This window comes from Filicampus tigris, chromosome 19 (assembly GCF_054856515.1).
Source record: "Filicampus tigris isolate MCC_2025a chromosome 19, RoL_Ftig_1.0, whole genome shotgun sequence".
Lineage (NCBI taxonomy): Eukaryota > Metazoa > Chordata > Actinopteri > Syngnathiformes > Syngnathidae > Filicampus > Filicampus tigris.
In genome coordinates, this window is record NC_141235.1 from 7321225 (window position 1) to 7337404 (window position 16180).

Genomic DNA, 16180 nt, shown 5'->3' on the forward strand with positions numbered 1-16180 from the left:
GAAGCCAACAGCTTGCAAGTTGATTCTTTGCGAGAGAGGGCAAATCATGCAGAGGCGCGAAAGAACTAACTGACAAATAATTGACAAACGGACAAACTATCTGACAAAGTAACTGAACCGACTTGACTAACTTATGAAGTCACTGGAAAAATAAAGGGCCCCCATGTACTTGGAACAGGAATGCAAAAATGACCTCAAGTGACGAGCTGCATGCTGCTTCACCATCATCTAATCGTATAATGATGTCAATTTTTCAGACTGACGTCTTGAGCTCGACAGCTGTCAAAAGTTATTTGATGCACTCGCGTTGATGGATGGCTGAACGTGCAGCCCCGATGACCTTGATGGCGGGGGTCTTGACCTTGGAAGGGCCGCCAGCATGGATGGCATTGGAAGTGTCAGCTCTGTGCGCCACGTGAATTTGTTTATGTCGTTAAGGAGGGAATTTTGACCCTCGGTGCCATGTGTAGTCGTTCCAAATTATCAGTGCGCTAATGCTAATGTGCTAAAGGAGAAATGAGCCCGCATTACACAAACGAGCCGAGCCCGGAGGCGCTTCCAGCGGCGGCGATGGCAAGCAGATGGTGGCGAGACCCCCAAACCTCTCATATCGTGTGCTATTTGCATTTCATGAGCCTTAATTGAGTCTGCTGACCACACCCCCTCCAAAAAAAAAACATGCACCGGCTGAACTAATTTTCCGTCACAGTGGACCCCTCCACCAAACAGTGATAGATGATGGCGCACCTTTTGGTTATACTGTAGAATGCAAATTGAGTATTCGACAAAATTCCTGAAATCGGGTAAAAATTGGTACCATTCGAACACTTTGAGCCATCCTACATGAGCTTTCCATCATGGTCATATATAAATATAATTAGAAATACAAAAATAACCTGAACATTTGGAAGATGACTGTTTGAAAATCGTACAATTAGTACAGTTCTGAGCTGATCTTTGCTCAGCGTGTTACTCAAAAATAGGATTTAAAATATAACAGGAAGGCGAAAATTTTAATCAGTTGGAAAATTGGCCTAATTGTACAGTTTCGATTTCTTGATGTTTGCAAAGTTTTGCTTTACGCATTGCTTAGAAATAAATTTTAAAAAATAACTATCAATAATGGAAATTTGGGGGATTGGGGATTAAAATCAGAAATTGGATTTTAGTGGAAAAGAATCAGAGATTTTATCTTGAAGCCATATCATCCAGCCACATAGTTCGAAGATCTTCTAAAAATTGTCCAATTGATAGTGTTCCCCATCTTTGATCTCAGCTCTTTTACTTGGCATCACAATTTGTCTCTTACTTACCAAATCGCCTTTTTAAGTGCTTTAATTAGTATCGTTATTAATGACAAGGCATGACTATGACAATGGTGCCAAATGAGACATGAGTAGCAGATGACGGCAAAGGCAGACCAGAAGCACATCCTGACCAGACTAATCGATCATGTGTCGAGTTAATGATGTGGGGACAATGGAGTAAGACACCCCCCCCCACACACACACACACCAAAAAGAAGAAAAATTATGCCTGCGTATCCTCGGGGGACTCCTTGATCCTTCCAAGTTATGTGAACTGAGCTGTAATGCTGGCAATTTTCCAGAAAGGGGCAGTGCGTGCTCGGCATATCGTGTTGTGTGCACCTTGTTGCACTAAGCAGCCACAGCCACCAGATGGAAATGTTGTTGAGGGTTTGAGGTTTTTGATATTCTGCTGTTGATTCTGTATGAAAAACAGCATTGTACACACACATACAGTGTGTGTGTGTGTGTGTGTGTGTGTGTGTGTGTGTGTGTGTGTGTGTGTGTGTGTGTGTGTGTGTGTGTGTGTGTGTGTGTGTGTGTGTGTGTGTGTGTGTGTGTGTGTGTGTGTGTATATATATATATGTGTATGTATGTATGTATGTATGTATGTATGTATGTATGTGTATATATATATGGTATTTGCTGCTCATGTATCGATACGTAAACAAATGGCACACCACATTTTTGCTTTAAAGACCTCATTATATCAAAGTTAGTGTTACTGTCTATTCATGTTATCTATTCAAGCGTGTAATTTGTCATCAAACATTCCTATTTGGACGCTGTAATATTTGAAAAAACTTTAAAACAATGAAAGCAAAACGTTTTTTGGTGGTCAGAGAGGTCCTCTTTATTGGTTACGCTATAAGTCACAGTTAGCTTTGGTAACATGGTGAACGCTACACACGCGTGTAAACATGAGACAATACACGCACACACAAAGCACACGCGGCAAAATGGCCGGGCAGTCGTCATCAGAGCACGACGTCTCTTCTAACTGGACCCACACTGGACATTATACAATAGATGAAAGATGGCTGCCGCTTAGTGCTTGATAGTGCTGGCAGCTTTTTTTTTTGTACAGTATATGATCAGCTCACAGATTAATACAATGCAAATGGTTCAAAATTAGCTTTTATTTTCACGTTTGCAGCCCTGGTAGTGTAGTGTTGTGTGTGTGTGTGTGTGTGTGTGTGTGTGTGTGTGTGTGTGTGTGTGGGTGTGTGCGCGCACATATGTATGTGTGTGACATCTGTTTATTCTCACATGCATCAAGTAATTAGTGCGACTTCAGTCCCTTTTATTGGCGGAATACATGAGTGCTAGCTAGCTAATCATGAGTTTTCATTTTCAAATGGAGTTAAGGCATGTGCATGTTTTTGTCACGCGCAACTTTACTACACGATGTTGTGCGAGGGAGTTCAAGTATGCGTACGGCCGCGTCGTGCTCTTTCTTTGCCAAGTTGGCCTTGTTTGCATCTAATTTGCATATGTGGTTAACAGTCATAAATACAAAGTGGTATAGCCGCTATGGAAAAAGAACACAAACGAAACAATACAGGCAAATAATGAGGAGAAAGCTGCAAAGCGCAAGCCGCAGAGTATATTATATTACTGCGCTGTACTATTCTAGCTAATACTGATAGTCCAAAGGCCTGAATGGATTGAAATCCGACGTCCACCGACCGACCCACGAGTGGCGTGATGGAAGAGGAATGATAAATATTTATAATAGAATAATAGCACCATCTTTTGTTTTTGTCGAAAAGAAATATAAAAAGCTCACACGTACAAAAAGGACCAGAGCTATCGCTTATTGTTGTTGTATCCTGGCTTGCTTACCACTCTTCTTTTCAAACTAAACACACACACACAAAATAACTTGCTAATCCTTCTAGTTTGTTTTAAACATGCACTTTGGTTAATGTACTCATCTGTTAATGCTTTGGCAAATGAACAAACAAACAAAAAACAAACAAACGCGGAGGCACTTAATCAAGCTAACCAAGCTCACGTGACAAAGCAACACAAAAACTATGTACACGTATGTAAAAGTGTTACATTATAAATAGGTTTTAAACCATAGATACTATATACATCTTGAAACGGAGACGCGGTCGGTTTGCTCGGAGGCGTCGGCAAGTGGCGGCGTAGCTGGGGGGAGATGACGTCAGCGTAGTGGTGGGGATGGTGGCGCTCATTCTCGCTTCCTCAAGATGACATAGATGAGGCCGCTGATCAGCGCCAAGGGGAAGGCCACCCACGCCAGGATGTAGGAGTAACCAAACTCGTCCGTCTCAGGCACCCACTCTGGACTCATCACTGTGTAAATGATGGCGCCGCTCATCACAAACAAACCTGGACAAGGGAAGCAGAGACAAAAAAAATGAGTTTGGGTTGAAACACACCGCCAGGTATTTCTGGTATGTCCAAGACTCTGGATGAGACTTAATGTAGGACAAGACAAAGCTAAACCAAGGTCAAATGCCAGAACCACACCATAGCTGGGACAACATCATTCGAAGGACACCACCCAGTATGTCTGCCAAGGGGACGACTGGCTAATGCCTATGAAAGCAGTTGGGTGGTCTGGTCTCTTGCTCAGATCCTTGATACCTCCTTGACAAGGTGTTTCAGGCAAGTCCAAAACACCGTGGTAGATCGAGGACTCAACACAGGCCCTATGACTAGGTCTATGACAGAAACCACCTCTGCAGCTGTACCATTTGGTGGACACTATCCAGTCTACGCCTGCTGTAAGACTAGACTGTCTAGGCTCTCCCCATAAGTACCCCCCCACACACCCCCCCACTCCCTGAAAAGGTATTCTGGCCATCCATGTCCAAACAAGAAAAGACTTAAAGACTCTAGGGCAGACCCAGAACTAGACACAGGACCTAGGTCTAAAGTCAGATCCCCCATAGTCCGGCCACACCATTCGGAGGACCCACCTGTCGCCTGTGTGATTCACAAAGGCTATGACTTGGTAAGCACCTAAGAAAGCAGTCGGATTGTCTAGGCTCTCCCTTAGATGCTCCCTGTATGCCTTTCTGATGGGTTGTTCTGAACATGTCCAGCTAGGGCAGACCGAGAATATGTCATAGTACTTATAGTTAAAAGTCTGAACCCCCGCTACAGAGTCAATGGAGATGGCCATTTTGTAAGCACCCAGGGAAGCAGTCGGATGGTCTAGGCTCTCCCTCGGATGCCTCCCTGACAAGGGGTCCTGGGCATGTCCAATTCGGACCTGACCCTTGGGCAGGTCTCGGAAATCAAGGAAGTCATAACCCCACTATAGCTGGGAGCTGAACCAGGCTACGTAGTCTGCAAGGGTGCAGACTTGTTAAGCGCTTACAACAGTAGTAAGATGGTCTAGGATTTTGCTTAGATGCCTCCTGGAAATCCCCAATTAGGGATTCTGGGCATGTCCAACCAGGACAAGACCCTGGGAGATCACCTAGGACACAATGCAGGACCTAGGACCTTGGTGTAAAGTCCATAGTTGTAGTCGTACATTGAGGTTGGTTGTTTAACACACAGCAATTTTATAATCCTATAAAAACTTCCTTGTTGAATTGGACAGATTTCCTCATTCTGTGTTAGCATCCAATATCCTACACAGGCTGTTTAGTTAAATTGCCTTTGCGATACGTCCTCATTTTGTCAGCACCACTGTAGAAGCAAAGAACAACCAGCTTGGGTGTGTTTTGTATTTGATTTTTGGTTGTGTAGGGGTCGTGTACTCACTGGCAAGGATCTGGAAGGTTCCAGTGATAAAGAAGCGTCCACCCTTCTGCAGCGTAAAGAGCTGGCAGAAGAAGAGGAAGAGCGCCAGGCAGCTGAAGATGATGGACAGGATCATGAGGGCCTGGACCGCCTGGATCCACTCTGGATATAAAAAAGCAAGAGGAGACATAATCAATAACAGGCCAGTCACCGGAGACGGCAGCGGAATAAACGGCTGTCATTAAAGCTGTAACGAGGGCGGCAAACAAACAACGGTGCAGGAGCTGTCCAGAGCATGTTTACTTCAGGGAGTTTGTAATGGATCCATAAAGATGCTACTAGCCAGGGTATCTTGTTCTTTAACCCCCCCCCCCCCCACACACACACACACACACAACTACCCTCCATCTATCCCTTGCATCAGGACCAGCGACTATTCATCGATCTAGACATGGCGAGACCTCCAAGGCCAAAACACTGGAGTCCATTAACCCATTAACTGCCTGGGATGCTCAGAATTTCCCAGACTTCCAGATAGGCCACAATGTAAAGGTGAATGTGCTTTCATTCTCAACATATACGCTTCAACGTGGCCATCAACCAACACCCACGCGCATCTGCTTTATTGATGTCAAAGCAGAATTTTTATTTCATCGGTGTAATAGTATGACTATCTAATAAATTGACGTACATGCTCTGCCAACTACACTGAGTCATCAAACTTCACTCCAGAATTGAAAGAGTGGACGTAGAAAGTGTCACCCATCTGTCTAGTATACATATTTCACAGTTGGTAGCAATTGAACAAAATCTCTAGGCCAAGTCTATCTGTTAAGGTTAAAGTTAACACCATATTTTGTGTTCCTAAGTGAAACTGGCTTCAGGGACTGCAAAGCCATTTTGATTTGAAGAAACCCATGCCTAGATTCCGTTTTTGTTCAGCATCTATTTTAGGGTAATGTGGTGTCCTTCAAAGAGTAATTTGCCCTCAAGATTTTGTGCAATTATGAACAAATTTGGAGCTTGTATACTAAACAGATGGACTTGAGAACTTTTTGAGCATATACTCATGTCCACCAAAGTTTGAAAACAAGTTTCATGTTGCTAAGTGAAACTTTTGTGACAATGTTATAACAACTGCCCGTATAGAAATTCAAATTACATCAAATTAGGCTATAGAATGACAATGTTGTGCCTTTGCTTTCTAAACAAAGCATGCAGTGCTTATCTCTGTATGTGTGTGTTCATGTGTATGTGTGTGTGGTGGACCGCTTCCTGTCGAGCGAGATGGATGAGATAAGTGAGGAAAGCCGACACGCTTGGACTATTAGGAGCGCATCGGCCATCTCGCCAAAATGCAGCCGCCACCCTGCCACGGGATTTAGTTTTTGCAAATGTTACATAATCCCGCCGGCTGATAAGATGATAGCTGAGCGGAATGTTCCGTCCGTTGGCCTTTAAATACGGATGCTACGCCGGCGAGCCTTTTTCCTTCCTTGACTGTCAACACGGGACATTTCCCTCCCGGTGTCATAAAAACACACAAATCAATCATGCCGCTGAGCATCACTCTGATGCCAAACAGGAAAATAACAGTTGTCACTATGTTAGGTGGATATGTGTTAGCGTTACTAACGATGCATATGATAACAAAAACATTAATCGTCCTCTGAAATTTGTTTTGTTGAAATGGTTGCAGTTGAACCTATTGGAGAGTTCCCCATTCCATCATGGTGCTAGGTGACAATGTGTGAGCATTACTAATGTTGCATATTCTAAAATCCGGTAACAATCAGTCAGCGATATATAGTGACAGGTTCTGATGCCATTTTTGTTTGGTGTGCCATGACATTTTTTTTGCCATCAAATGTCTCAGTAGACGTTGGGAACCCATGGGATAGTTCCTTGTTCTGTCACAATGTTATGTGTTAGCAGTACTAATGTGATGTGTAATAACAGAAAATCTACCATCCCAGTTAAACTGCTTACTTAAATCATATAGTCAAACAAACGTGAGATTCCCTTGACCTGAAAGGATGCTTGGTGGTGAGATGTTAGCATTACTAACATCGCGTATAATAAAGTCTTTAACAAGGCAATCTAGAGTTGCCTTGTCAAATTGTAGGATACAGTCCAAACGGTAGATGCGTTAGGTGGCTACGTCTTAGCATTACTATCGTCATACAATTTTTAAATATTCGAACATCCACCTGAAACAACACCTCTGTTGAAACTAGTGTAGCCTTCGGGTGATTTTCTTGTTTTGTCACGGTGCTAGGTGTTAGCATTGCTAGCGTCTCTCTCTGTGAATTTTACCTTCCAGACTAAATTCTATTAAATATTTTTTTCCTGGATGAAAGAGTGCAGTGTTTAAATAAGAGTTAGTATGTACCCTTGGCCGCCCTCTCACTGCCTACATCGCAACATGCTTGTCTCCCTGGCGACATAAAATTTAGGTCATTTGGTTTTTTAGTGTTAAAAAAAATAAAATAAAATTGATTACTGAACAGTCAATCATGTCTCATGGCGACGCCCTGCACCCTTGACACCCCCTGCCCTGGCTGCCCCTCTATCTTCATGTCATCTGCCCCACACACACATGCACGCACACGCACACACTCGCACACACACACCCCTGCTTAAATAAACACAGTGCGTCATGGGGCCGCGTGAAAGCCAAGTCAAACAAACTACCTGACAAAACACACGGCCTGGCCTGGGCTGGCCCAGCTGGGCCCATTCTGGACCAATGACATCACTGGCATTAAAACCTAAAAAACAAAAAACAAAAAAAAAACGTTCTGCACGTTCTAAAGTTGGCACAAAATAACCTCTACTCAAATCTTGTCACAGACATGCTATATAAATCTCTTAAAGAGCGCAGCTGCTGCCTCCCTAAATTGCCCCGCTGGACACTGCAAGCTAAGATGGGACACCGTGCTCTGACACTGGGCGTGACCCGTCATCAGCATGAGCGGCACAAACACACACAGGCATCCTTTAAATACTCCTCCGCAACCCCACCCACACGCACATGCATCCCAAATGGCCGGTCACTATGCTGTTTCTGCACACGGGACCTCAATATGGACATCACGCCACCGACTATTTATACAAGCGGCGGCCTTTCCAATGCATTCCCTCCCTTAGATGGCGCCAGAGGGGCAACCCCGACACGCCCTCATAATCGGCAAGTCATCCTGCACTGTCCTCCATAGGCGCTGCCATGGTACTCGGCAGCAGAATAGTATTATTAATGCCACAGCAATGTCCTCCATAGCATGGTCACTGCTGTACTAGTCATAATCATAAGAATTCAAATAATGTCATTGGGGGTTTTCAAGAAACTCCATATTGTTGTCACAATAATAATAATAATAATAATAAGTAATCCACAGCACTGTCATCATATTACTATACGAATGACCATCTAGTAACAAGAGTGTCTATAGTAATACAAATGTCAGTGTATGACATCAAGAAGTCATCCAAAGCACTGCCACTCCTTAATTACTGCAGGTGAACATACGAATCATGTCATTTTGAGTGTTACGTCCTCCATAGTACTGTTATTTTTTTTTCTTTTTAATAACGCTATTGTTGGTTTTCCATGACACTCCACTGCTTTACCAGTCATCCGTTCCAATAATCATCTCATTGCGTAAGTCCTTCATAGTCCTGGAAATGCTTTATTATTGATTATCATCCCATGAATAATCAACAAAAATAAGAAGAAGAACCATATGAATAGTCATTAACCATATTAATAATGTCTTTGTGGGTCTTCCGTGGCACTCCCACTGCTTTACCAGTGATCAATTCTAATAATCATGTCATTGCATAAGTTCCTAGCACTGGCACTTTTTAAAACTGGTGGTTATCATATTAATGTTTATAATCGCACTAATAATGGCTGTAATGTAAATAATATCAGCAATGGCAATACAGTAATATTGATTATTAGCATTCAGCATTATAATGCTGAAAATGTTTTTGTGGGTTCCCCATAGCACTCCCACTGCCTTACCAATCAACAATGATAATGATGATCATTTTAATAATGTCAATAATCCTAATTACATTGCATGAATCCTTCATAATCGGTACTGCTTTATGACATTTTGATAATGATCAGTAACCACACAAATAATGTTAGTTTCTGTACAATGAATCATATAAATTGATTATTATTATTATTAGATTAATAATTGTAAATAATGCCCATGTCAATAATAATGTTAATGTCATTGTGGGCCCTTCATTGCACTTGGACCATTACCACCATTCATCAATGACAACGATGATGACATTGATAATCATTGTCAATAATCATACCAATAATGTCAATAATACCAATAGTAATGATAATAATGCCAATCATCATAGCAATGTCATTGGGGGTCCCCCAATGCAGCGGGGCTGCTTTGCTATCACTACTGCTGCTCATGAATATTAATCCTCATAATAATCCGTAGTATAGAATGAAGAGGACTCTGACCTCCAGTGGAGGCGCCGTCGCAACGGTAGCCTCCATTGACAATGGAGCAGTTGGTCCACAGGTCCGAGGTGCCAATGTCACTCGAGGTCCACACCTGTGGATGAAAAAAATCAAATAAATCAAAAACTCACGTGACACATGTATTGTTTACATTTAAGTCCCCCGCCCCAACTCATCCACCACGCCATAAAAAAAAAAAAAAGAAAAAAGAAAAAACACCCCACATGAGCAGAAGCGGAACTCACGCTGACTATGGTGGAGACGAAGAGGAGCACCAGAGCGGCGACGTGCAGGAGTACGATGCCCAGGAGAAGCAGCAGCATCTTTGCGACAGAAGAGTCTGCAGGAGCAAGACGAGGAAGAGGAGGAATCAGAGCGTGTGTGTGTGTGTGTGCGCGTGCGCGTGTGTGCGCGCGCGCGCTTATGTGCGCTCACGCTAGCGGGACATGGGTGTGTCACTGCAGCAGGCTCCGGACAAGCGCTCCCACTTTTTACGCACCGAAAGCCATAACGGCGCCTCAAGTTTCACCTTTAACGAGCATTTACACGCTAAACAACGCATGCAACCATTTTTATCGTCTTAATCATGTCAGCCATACTCAGCTTAAAGCACAAAGTCCACTTTCCAGTGCACTTAAAAAATTTTAAAAAATCGAGCAAGTTGTACTTACTTGTAGAAGCGAGCGTGTATTCACGGCGCGGAGAAAAATAACGCGGTAATCAGTTTTTGTCCAAACAAGTGGCCTGAGTAGAAGGAGCGAGTGTTGTCCTGAACGGCTGTGTGTGACGAAGATCTGACAGCCGGCTGCCTCTTATAAAGTGTCTCATTATGGAAGAGATGAGACCCGCCCCGGCGGCCCTGCCCCCATCCGCATATAGACACACGCTGCGTAAAGGCGCGCCGTTGCCTTGGTTACCAGCTAAGTGTGTATGTGTAATCACTGTTTTGCTAGTACTGTAGTAGTAGAACATATATGCTTTCCAGGACACTATTTTGAACTGTTTTATTTAAAGAATAATGAGAAATGCATTTTTCGAATTTCCAATTCTGCTTTATTAGTTGACGTTGTTTCTGCAGTTCCATAGTGTACTATTATACTTGCCAAAAATACGTCACATGATTACTTTATGTAGTTATTTTTGAAAAAAACTCCGCCAGTATATTTGACAGTAAGTTCCTTTTTTTAACTTAATGTAGTTTTGAAAGTTATTTTAAAATAATCTATATATTTTTGCAACAAATAAAACAATGTGTTTGAGTGCTTATTGATAAACAAATACATAAATAGATAAATATATTGAATAATCCACCATTATTTGGTTGTATGAATGAAAGGAAATTAACTCATGGTTGAAGTAGTTGAGAAAAATATATTCAACAAAAAACTGATTATTTACAGTATGTACTGTATCTTATCTAATTGTTTGAAAATTCACTATTTTATTTGGAAGTATATAACGCATTATTATGGAGCGGCTTGGCTCAGGTAGAGTGATGGCTGAAGGTTGAGGGTTTGATCCTGTGACCATGTTGAAGCAAGACTCAGAACCAACGCTCCTTATGTTGCATCATCAGAAGGTGAATGAGGAGACTGTGTTAAAGCACTTTGAGCAACTACTTGAAGGTAGAAAACTGCTACACAAATAAGTCAATTTACTTCTTGTAGTTACTCGGAAAAAAATCCACCTTTTGGTTTATTACACGCATCTAATATCACTTCTTGCTTTTCTAGTTTAATGTATATATTATATAAGAGAGTAGTAGTAACAATGATAAAATGGTTTTAATTTTTGTTTTAATTATTCTTTTATGATTTTATTGTTGATTGTGTTCAGCTAAAGAAAATCTAAAATACAGTGTATTACAATTTAAGTGGAATTTTGCAATCTTTAGTAAAAATTGCTTTTTGTCACATTTATTAGAATTATCAGTAGACAGTAGTACATTAGCAAAATGATCACCCTCTCTGGCCATCTCATTTAATTTTAAAGAAACCACCATGCCCGAGGACTAACAACCAATCAGTAACAGATGGTATGACAGATGAAGTGTCAGTAACCTTTTGTGTACTTACCCCTGCAGTAATGACAAATACCCGTGGGATTCAGGAGCTTTGCTGAAAGTACGACAGAAAATCCAACTCTGGTGAGCAACAAAAGTGAAAAAGAAGAAAATGGACAGCTCGATGCACAATAAGGGCGAACATAGTAGCTGCCTTTCAGAGGTTGAGAACCAAGCTGGAATTGGCAACATTTCTGCTCAACAGTTAAGTTTTTCTCTTTTTGATTCTTAATTGATTACACATACTAAAAAAATAAAACTTTAACATGATAACATTGTTACAGTATCACTGCATTAAAAACTAGTCATGCTACCAATGTTGCAGCTGTGGCTAACATCGGCTTATTTACAGCGCACTGCAGGTACAGTGAATGTCTTGTTTACATAAGTGAGGGGCATGGCTTTGGTCAGAAACTGGGTGGGAGGGGCATTCAAGTTTCGCTATAAGATTTAAAATTTCAATATCACCCTTTTATTTTGAATTCATACCTTGTACTTAAAGTGTGATTGTGACATTATTACATGCTGTCATACTTATTATACTATGTTACTATATATATTCAATATCATCTTCCCAGTATATCATGCAAAGAGGCTGCCATGAGCAGGATCTACGTTTACTAGTATTATAATGTTCTGATGACGCCGGCCAGCTGGGGGGGCTCCTTCCCATTGAGGATGCTTGTAGTTTCCATGGCAATGGGAAACATAAACATCAAGGGTCATCTCATGAGCCCGGTGACTCACTGCCCATGTGAACGTACGTGCTATGCTAGCTAGCATCTGTGTAGGGCTCTCCCCTCTGTTTGACATGACTCATTCTTCTGTAGCCACTCTGTGTGTGAGTGTGGGTAAAAATATCCACCCGTGTTGCTCATAGCGATGCAACGAGCGGAATTCCAGGAAATGTGCAAGGAGCGGTCAAAGCTGTAAATATTCCCAAATATTTGCTGTCGTGGATCCTCAGCCGGCAGAGTTCCTCATAAAGATAGGAAGTGGTGCGCGTGCGTCATGGCGTGCGCTTCCTGTCGCTACGAGTCACTAAAAACACACACTGCGCTCATTTTAGCCACTAAGATGTGTCGACATCTACGCTCTTCACCGCACTTGTCAAGATGGAGGCTAGCACGAGTCTTAAAGTGGCTGCCGACGGAGTGCTTAGCAACCCCGCTGATAGCCCAATGAGACGACGGCAGAGTGGCGAGAGAGCAGTAAAACGCGCCACTGCCTGCCGCTTCTCGTTAAATGTTTTCCATGCCTTATATGTGCATGTTTGCGCAGACACGACACAGTGGACGGTCCTTGCTGCTTGAGAGCTGCAAACGTTCAAGGGATGCATCAGGGCATCCTTCGATTTTTTTTTTTTTTTTCATTCAAGGCTGGCCGAGGTGATTATGGGGAAGCCCTGAGGGGATAGTGTGGGGGAGTGCGGCTGGGCGGTGAGGTGGCATGCAAGAGTCTCAGCTATTTCATCCACCCACCAGTATGGATGGGTGCATTGTTTGGGGAGTAAATGTTTGTTTGTAGTGAAGTCCTTCGCTTCATTTATGGCTCACCAAGGTGGTCAAAGGCAACCCCAGAAGGGTGGTGGCAGGACAGGGAGTGGGAATGTCGATATGCAAAAGTCGTACTAGCTTCATCCATCCACAAGCAATGACGGGCTCGCTGTTTTAGAGTCATGTTGCATAAGTACTTATCTGTTCCAGGCTTCCAAAGGTGGCCTGACAGTGGGGATGAGGTGCTTGGGTGACTAAGTTAATTTTATCTGTCCACAAGTATTGGCGGGAACGTTCAACCACAAAAAAAACAAAAAATCAGTGTGAACCATTCTTTTCTTGCTTCCTGTTAGCACATGACCAATTGTGTTAAGTAATTAACTGTTAAGTCCACAAAATCAGAAAATGTAGCAAGAATGTCGACAACCTGCCTCTACCTTTTGGCATCGATGCTAAGTAAACCAATATCGCGTTCTTACCACACAATGAGTTAATCATTTATAAGATAGCACCTAAATATTGGACATACTTTGCGAGCCATCTTGACAGTCCTAAATAGAAAATCAATAGAGGTCTTTGTGCTCTTGGCCAACTGAGCGGTAGCAGATTCCAAATGAGTAGAGTTATTGATTGATATATCCTTAGAAATCAGTAGAGTTCCTGCTTTGGCATGGAGCTTAAGTCTAGCTGGTGTAGTGGTCCAGCTATTTCACTCTTGCTTTTGAACAAGAAATTGAGACGGGGGAGACAACAGATGGACTTGTTTGTTTTGACCCGTCGTCACATGTTAATCAGACCAGACCAAACGCAACGAGTGCACATGCACAAACCACCATGACCACCCTGTCTTTTTTCTCAAAACCTTTGATAAATCACTGATTTACACACCCAAGCTTTGTCATAGCTATTGCGTTTTAATAGCCAAAATTAACCTAAAATGGCCAAAGCAAATTGGCAGACTTTTTATTTTCTGGCATGGCTTTTTCAGATTATTTCATCCATTTACTCATGACAGACGTGTCGATCAAATTTTATATCATAGAGTTAAGAGTTCCCCAAAATGTTTATGGTTATTAAGAGTTTTGGGTTTGATGGTGAGTCATCAAACTTAAGTGCCATGCTCTGCCCACAATGGCAAAAACTCAAGTTATCCACAATTTAGTGTCACCCATTTGTCTGTTGTAATGTTCATGAATCGGTAGCAGTCAGTTAAAATCTCGTGGACAAGTTCATCATTTTAGGACCCGTAGACATGGTCAAAATTTATCCTAAATTGCTGGCTTTTAATATGTCATGATAGACATGCCCACCAAATGTTGTATTCCTAAGTAAAACCAGCTATTGGAGCTCAATTTAAAAAAAAAAATCCGGGTGTCGTTTAAACCAATTTTTGGTCACGTAACAATATCAAGTGTTGTCAAACTTTGATAGCACTCTCTGAGCAGACTTGAAGATGAAAACTCAAATATATCACAATCTGTGTAATATACTTGGTTCAAATTTGCTAGCAATTGGATTGACTAAACCTCTTGATCAAGTTCACTTTAGCAAGAACCCTGGAAGTAGCTGAAATGACCCCAAAATGGCCGTTCTAACCCAAGTCATAGACTTGCTGTGTCTTTTCGGGCATTTGGCTCTTGACACTTGTTTGTGGGTCTACTCATCATGGTAGAAATTGCAGACCAAATAGAGAGGCTTCGTGGGCATACTTTTCCTAAAACTGCTGTGAACTCTATCAGGCCTGTATAGGGACATTTTGAATAGAAATAAGCCCACGAAGAGTGAGGAAACATGTCTTCCAAGTGTAAGACCGTTGGCAAGGGAAACCGCAGGGTGCTTATCTTCTCGTCTGAAGGCTTCCTCGCCTCGTCTTCTCTTTCAGTAACGCTCGGCGGCCTCTCGAGAGGCTCCTTCCACACTGTGGCTGCTCTCCAACAGCCACAGGAAGTTCCCATGAACGTTCCCTGCCCGGAGTCTGATGTGAACCGCCAAAGAGACCGCAAGGGAGGTCCCTGTCTCATGCTAACAGCTAATGCACTACTGACCGACGTGATGACAAATAACAATGACTAATATTACCTTCCAGGTTAAATCACTCGAAATTGGTAGAAGAAAGAAACTATTCTGATGTACTTTGTACATGACATATACTACCTTGAGTCTCAGGTACCTTATACTGCAAGTCTTAAAATAGATATTGTGGGTTCACATGATTTTTCTCTCAACTGTATATCGACATATTTTACATTCTGTTTCTTTGGGAACAATTGACTCGAGTAATCCTTCAGAATAAGAGAATCTGACATGAATCTTTTTTTTTTTTTGCTCAGGCTCCATTTGCAATTGCAGAAGGGAAAAACTCTCGCTCTCTTTCCCTCCCTCCCTCTCGAGTCTCTGCGCCGTCGGAATGTAACGATGCAAAATAACACGCGGCTGTTAAAAATAACCCGCCAATATGTTTGGAGCGTCGCAAGAATTCCAGCGTACATTCCGCATGTACGGGTGAAGGGAGGCCCTGCTTGGGGGTGGGGGTGGGCGTCAAAGAGGAGCGCCTATTTGTGTCCCACCTAAATGGAGACATAGAGAGAAAACAAGTTTTCATTCCTGGCCTCCTGGGGAGACTTTCTCTAAGAATTCACAGGGAATTCCTGTACATTTTTGGACATTGGAGAGAGCTCCACATCCGAGCCGGACTTTGTTGACCTCACTTTCGGTCCCTTTTTCACCCAACTGTTTTTATAGTTATTACTTGGTTTATAGCTCCTTTGGGTTGCGGGCCAAATATTTGCACGATATCTCTGGATTGCAATTACAGGTCATGCTGCTAGCCTGACTCATTCCACAAGTCCTTTGTTTTCTACGTTTTTCTTTATTTTGTTTTTTTGGAGGGAGAAATATCAACTAATGCCGAGTCGTTGTGGTTAGTCGCATCAGTTACTTGTGGGCATCTATGATGGAATTTAATCATGCTCATTACTTGGTTTGCATTATAGCGTCAACATACCTTTCCCAAAAGGGTCTATTTTATCTGCTCGGCTCTGGAATGTTCTTGGGTGTTTATGTGCACACACCTCTATTAAGCACACAC

General features: G+C 42.4%; 1 protein-coding gene and 1 long non-coding RNA gene across 6 annotated transcripts in view; one reads left to right on the plus strand and one right to left on the minus strand.

Annotated features, from left to right (window-relative positions):
* The window catches only part of LOC147129220 (uncharacterized), an 87899-nt gene that overhangs the window by 54285 nt on the left and 17434 nt on the right, over nt 1-16180 (plus strand). The window contains exon 5 of one of the 5 annotated variants that reach the window (XR_015082667.1): nt 11618-11800. The exons of 2 other annotated variants lie outside the window; for them this stretch is intronic. This is a non-coding gene — a long non-coding RNA (uncharacterized LOC147129220). Of the gene's footprint in view, nt 1-257; nt 802-5042; nt 5858-11617; nt 11801-16180 lie in introns of those variants that run through there. 2 more of the 5 variants (XR_015082666.1, XR_015082670.1) reach the window with 2 other exon arrangements.
* Nucleotides 2429-10367, minus strand: pmp22b (peripheral myelin protein 22b). The gene is made up of 5 exons (XM_086017296.1): nt 10206-10367; nt 9780-9874; nt 9535-9628; nt 5058-5198; nt 2429-3668 (listed from the first exon to the last, which is right to left on the minus strand). Exons 2-5 carry the CDS (start codon nt 9855-9857, stop codon nt 3508-3510), a joined length of 474 nt encoding a protein of 157 aa, XP_085873422.1. The 5' UTR covers nt 9858-9874; nt 10206-10367; the 3' UTR covers nt 2429-3507.

Bases quoted from the DNA above. Each gene is read 5' to 3' on its own strand.
- pmp22b (XM_086017296.1), bottom strand. From the start codon at position 9,857: ATGCTGCTGCTTCTCCTGGGCATCGTACTCCTGCACGTCGCCGCTCTG. The intron at 9,629-9,779 runs GTGAGTTCCGCT...TTTCATCCACAG, and splicing joins TCGTCTCCACCATAGTCAGC to GTGTGGACCTCGAGTGACAT. The intron at 5,199-9,534 runs GTCAGAGTCCTC...TTTTATATCCAG, and splicing joins CGACGGCGCCTCCACTGGAG to AGTGGATCCAGGCGGTCCAG.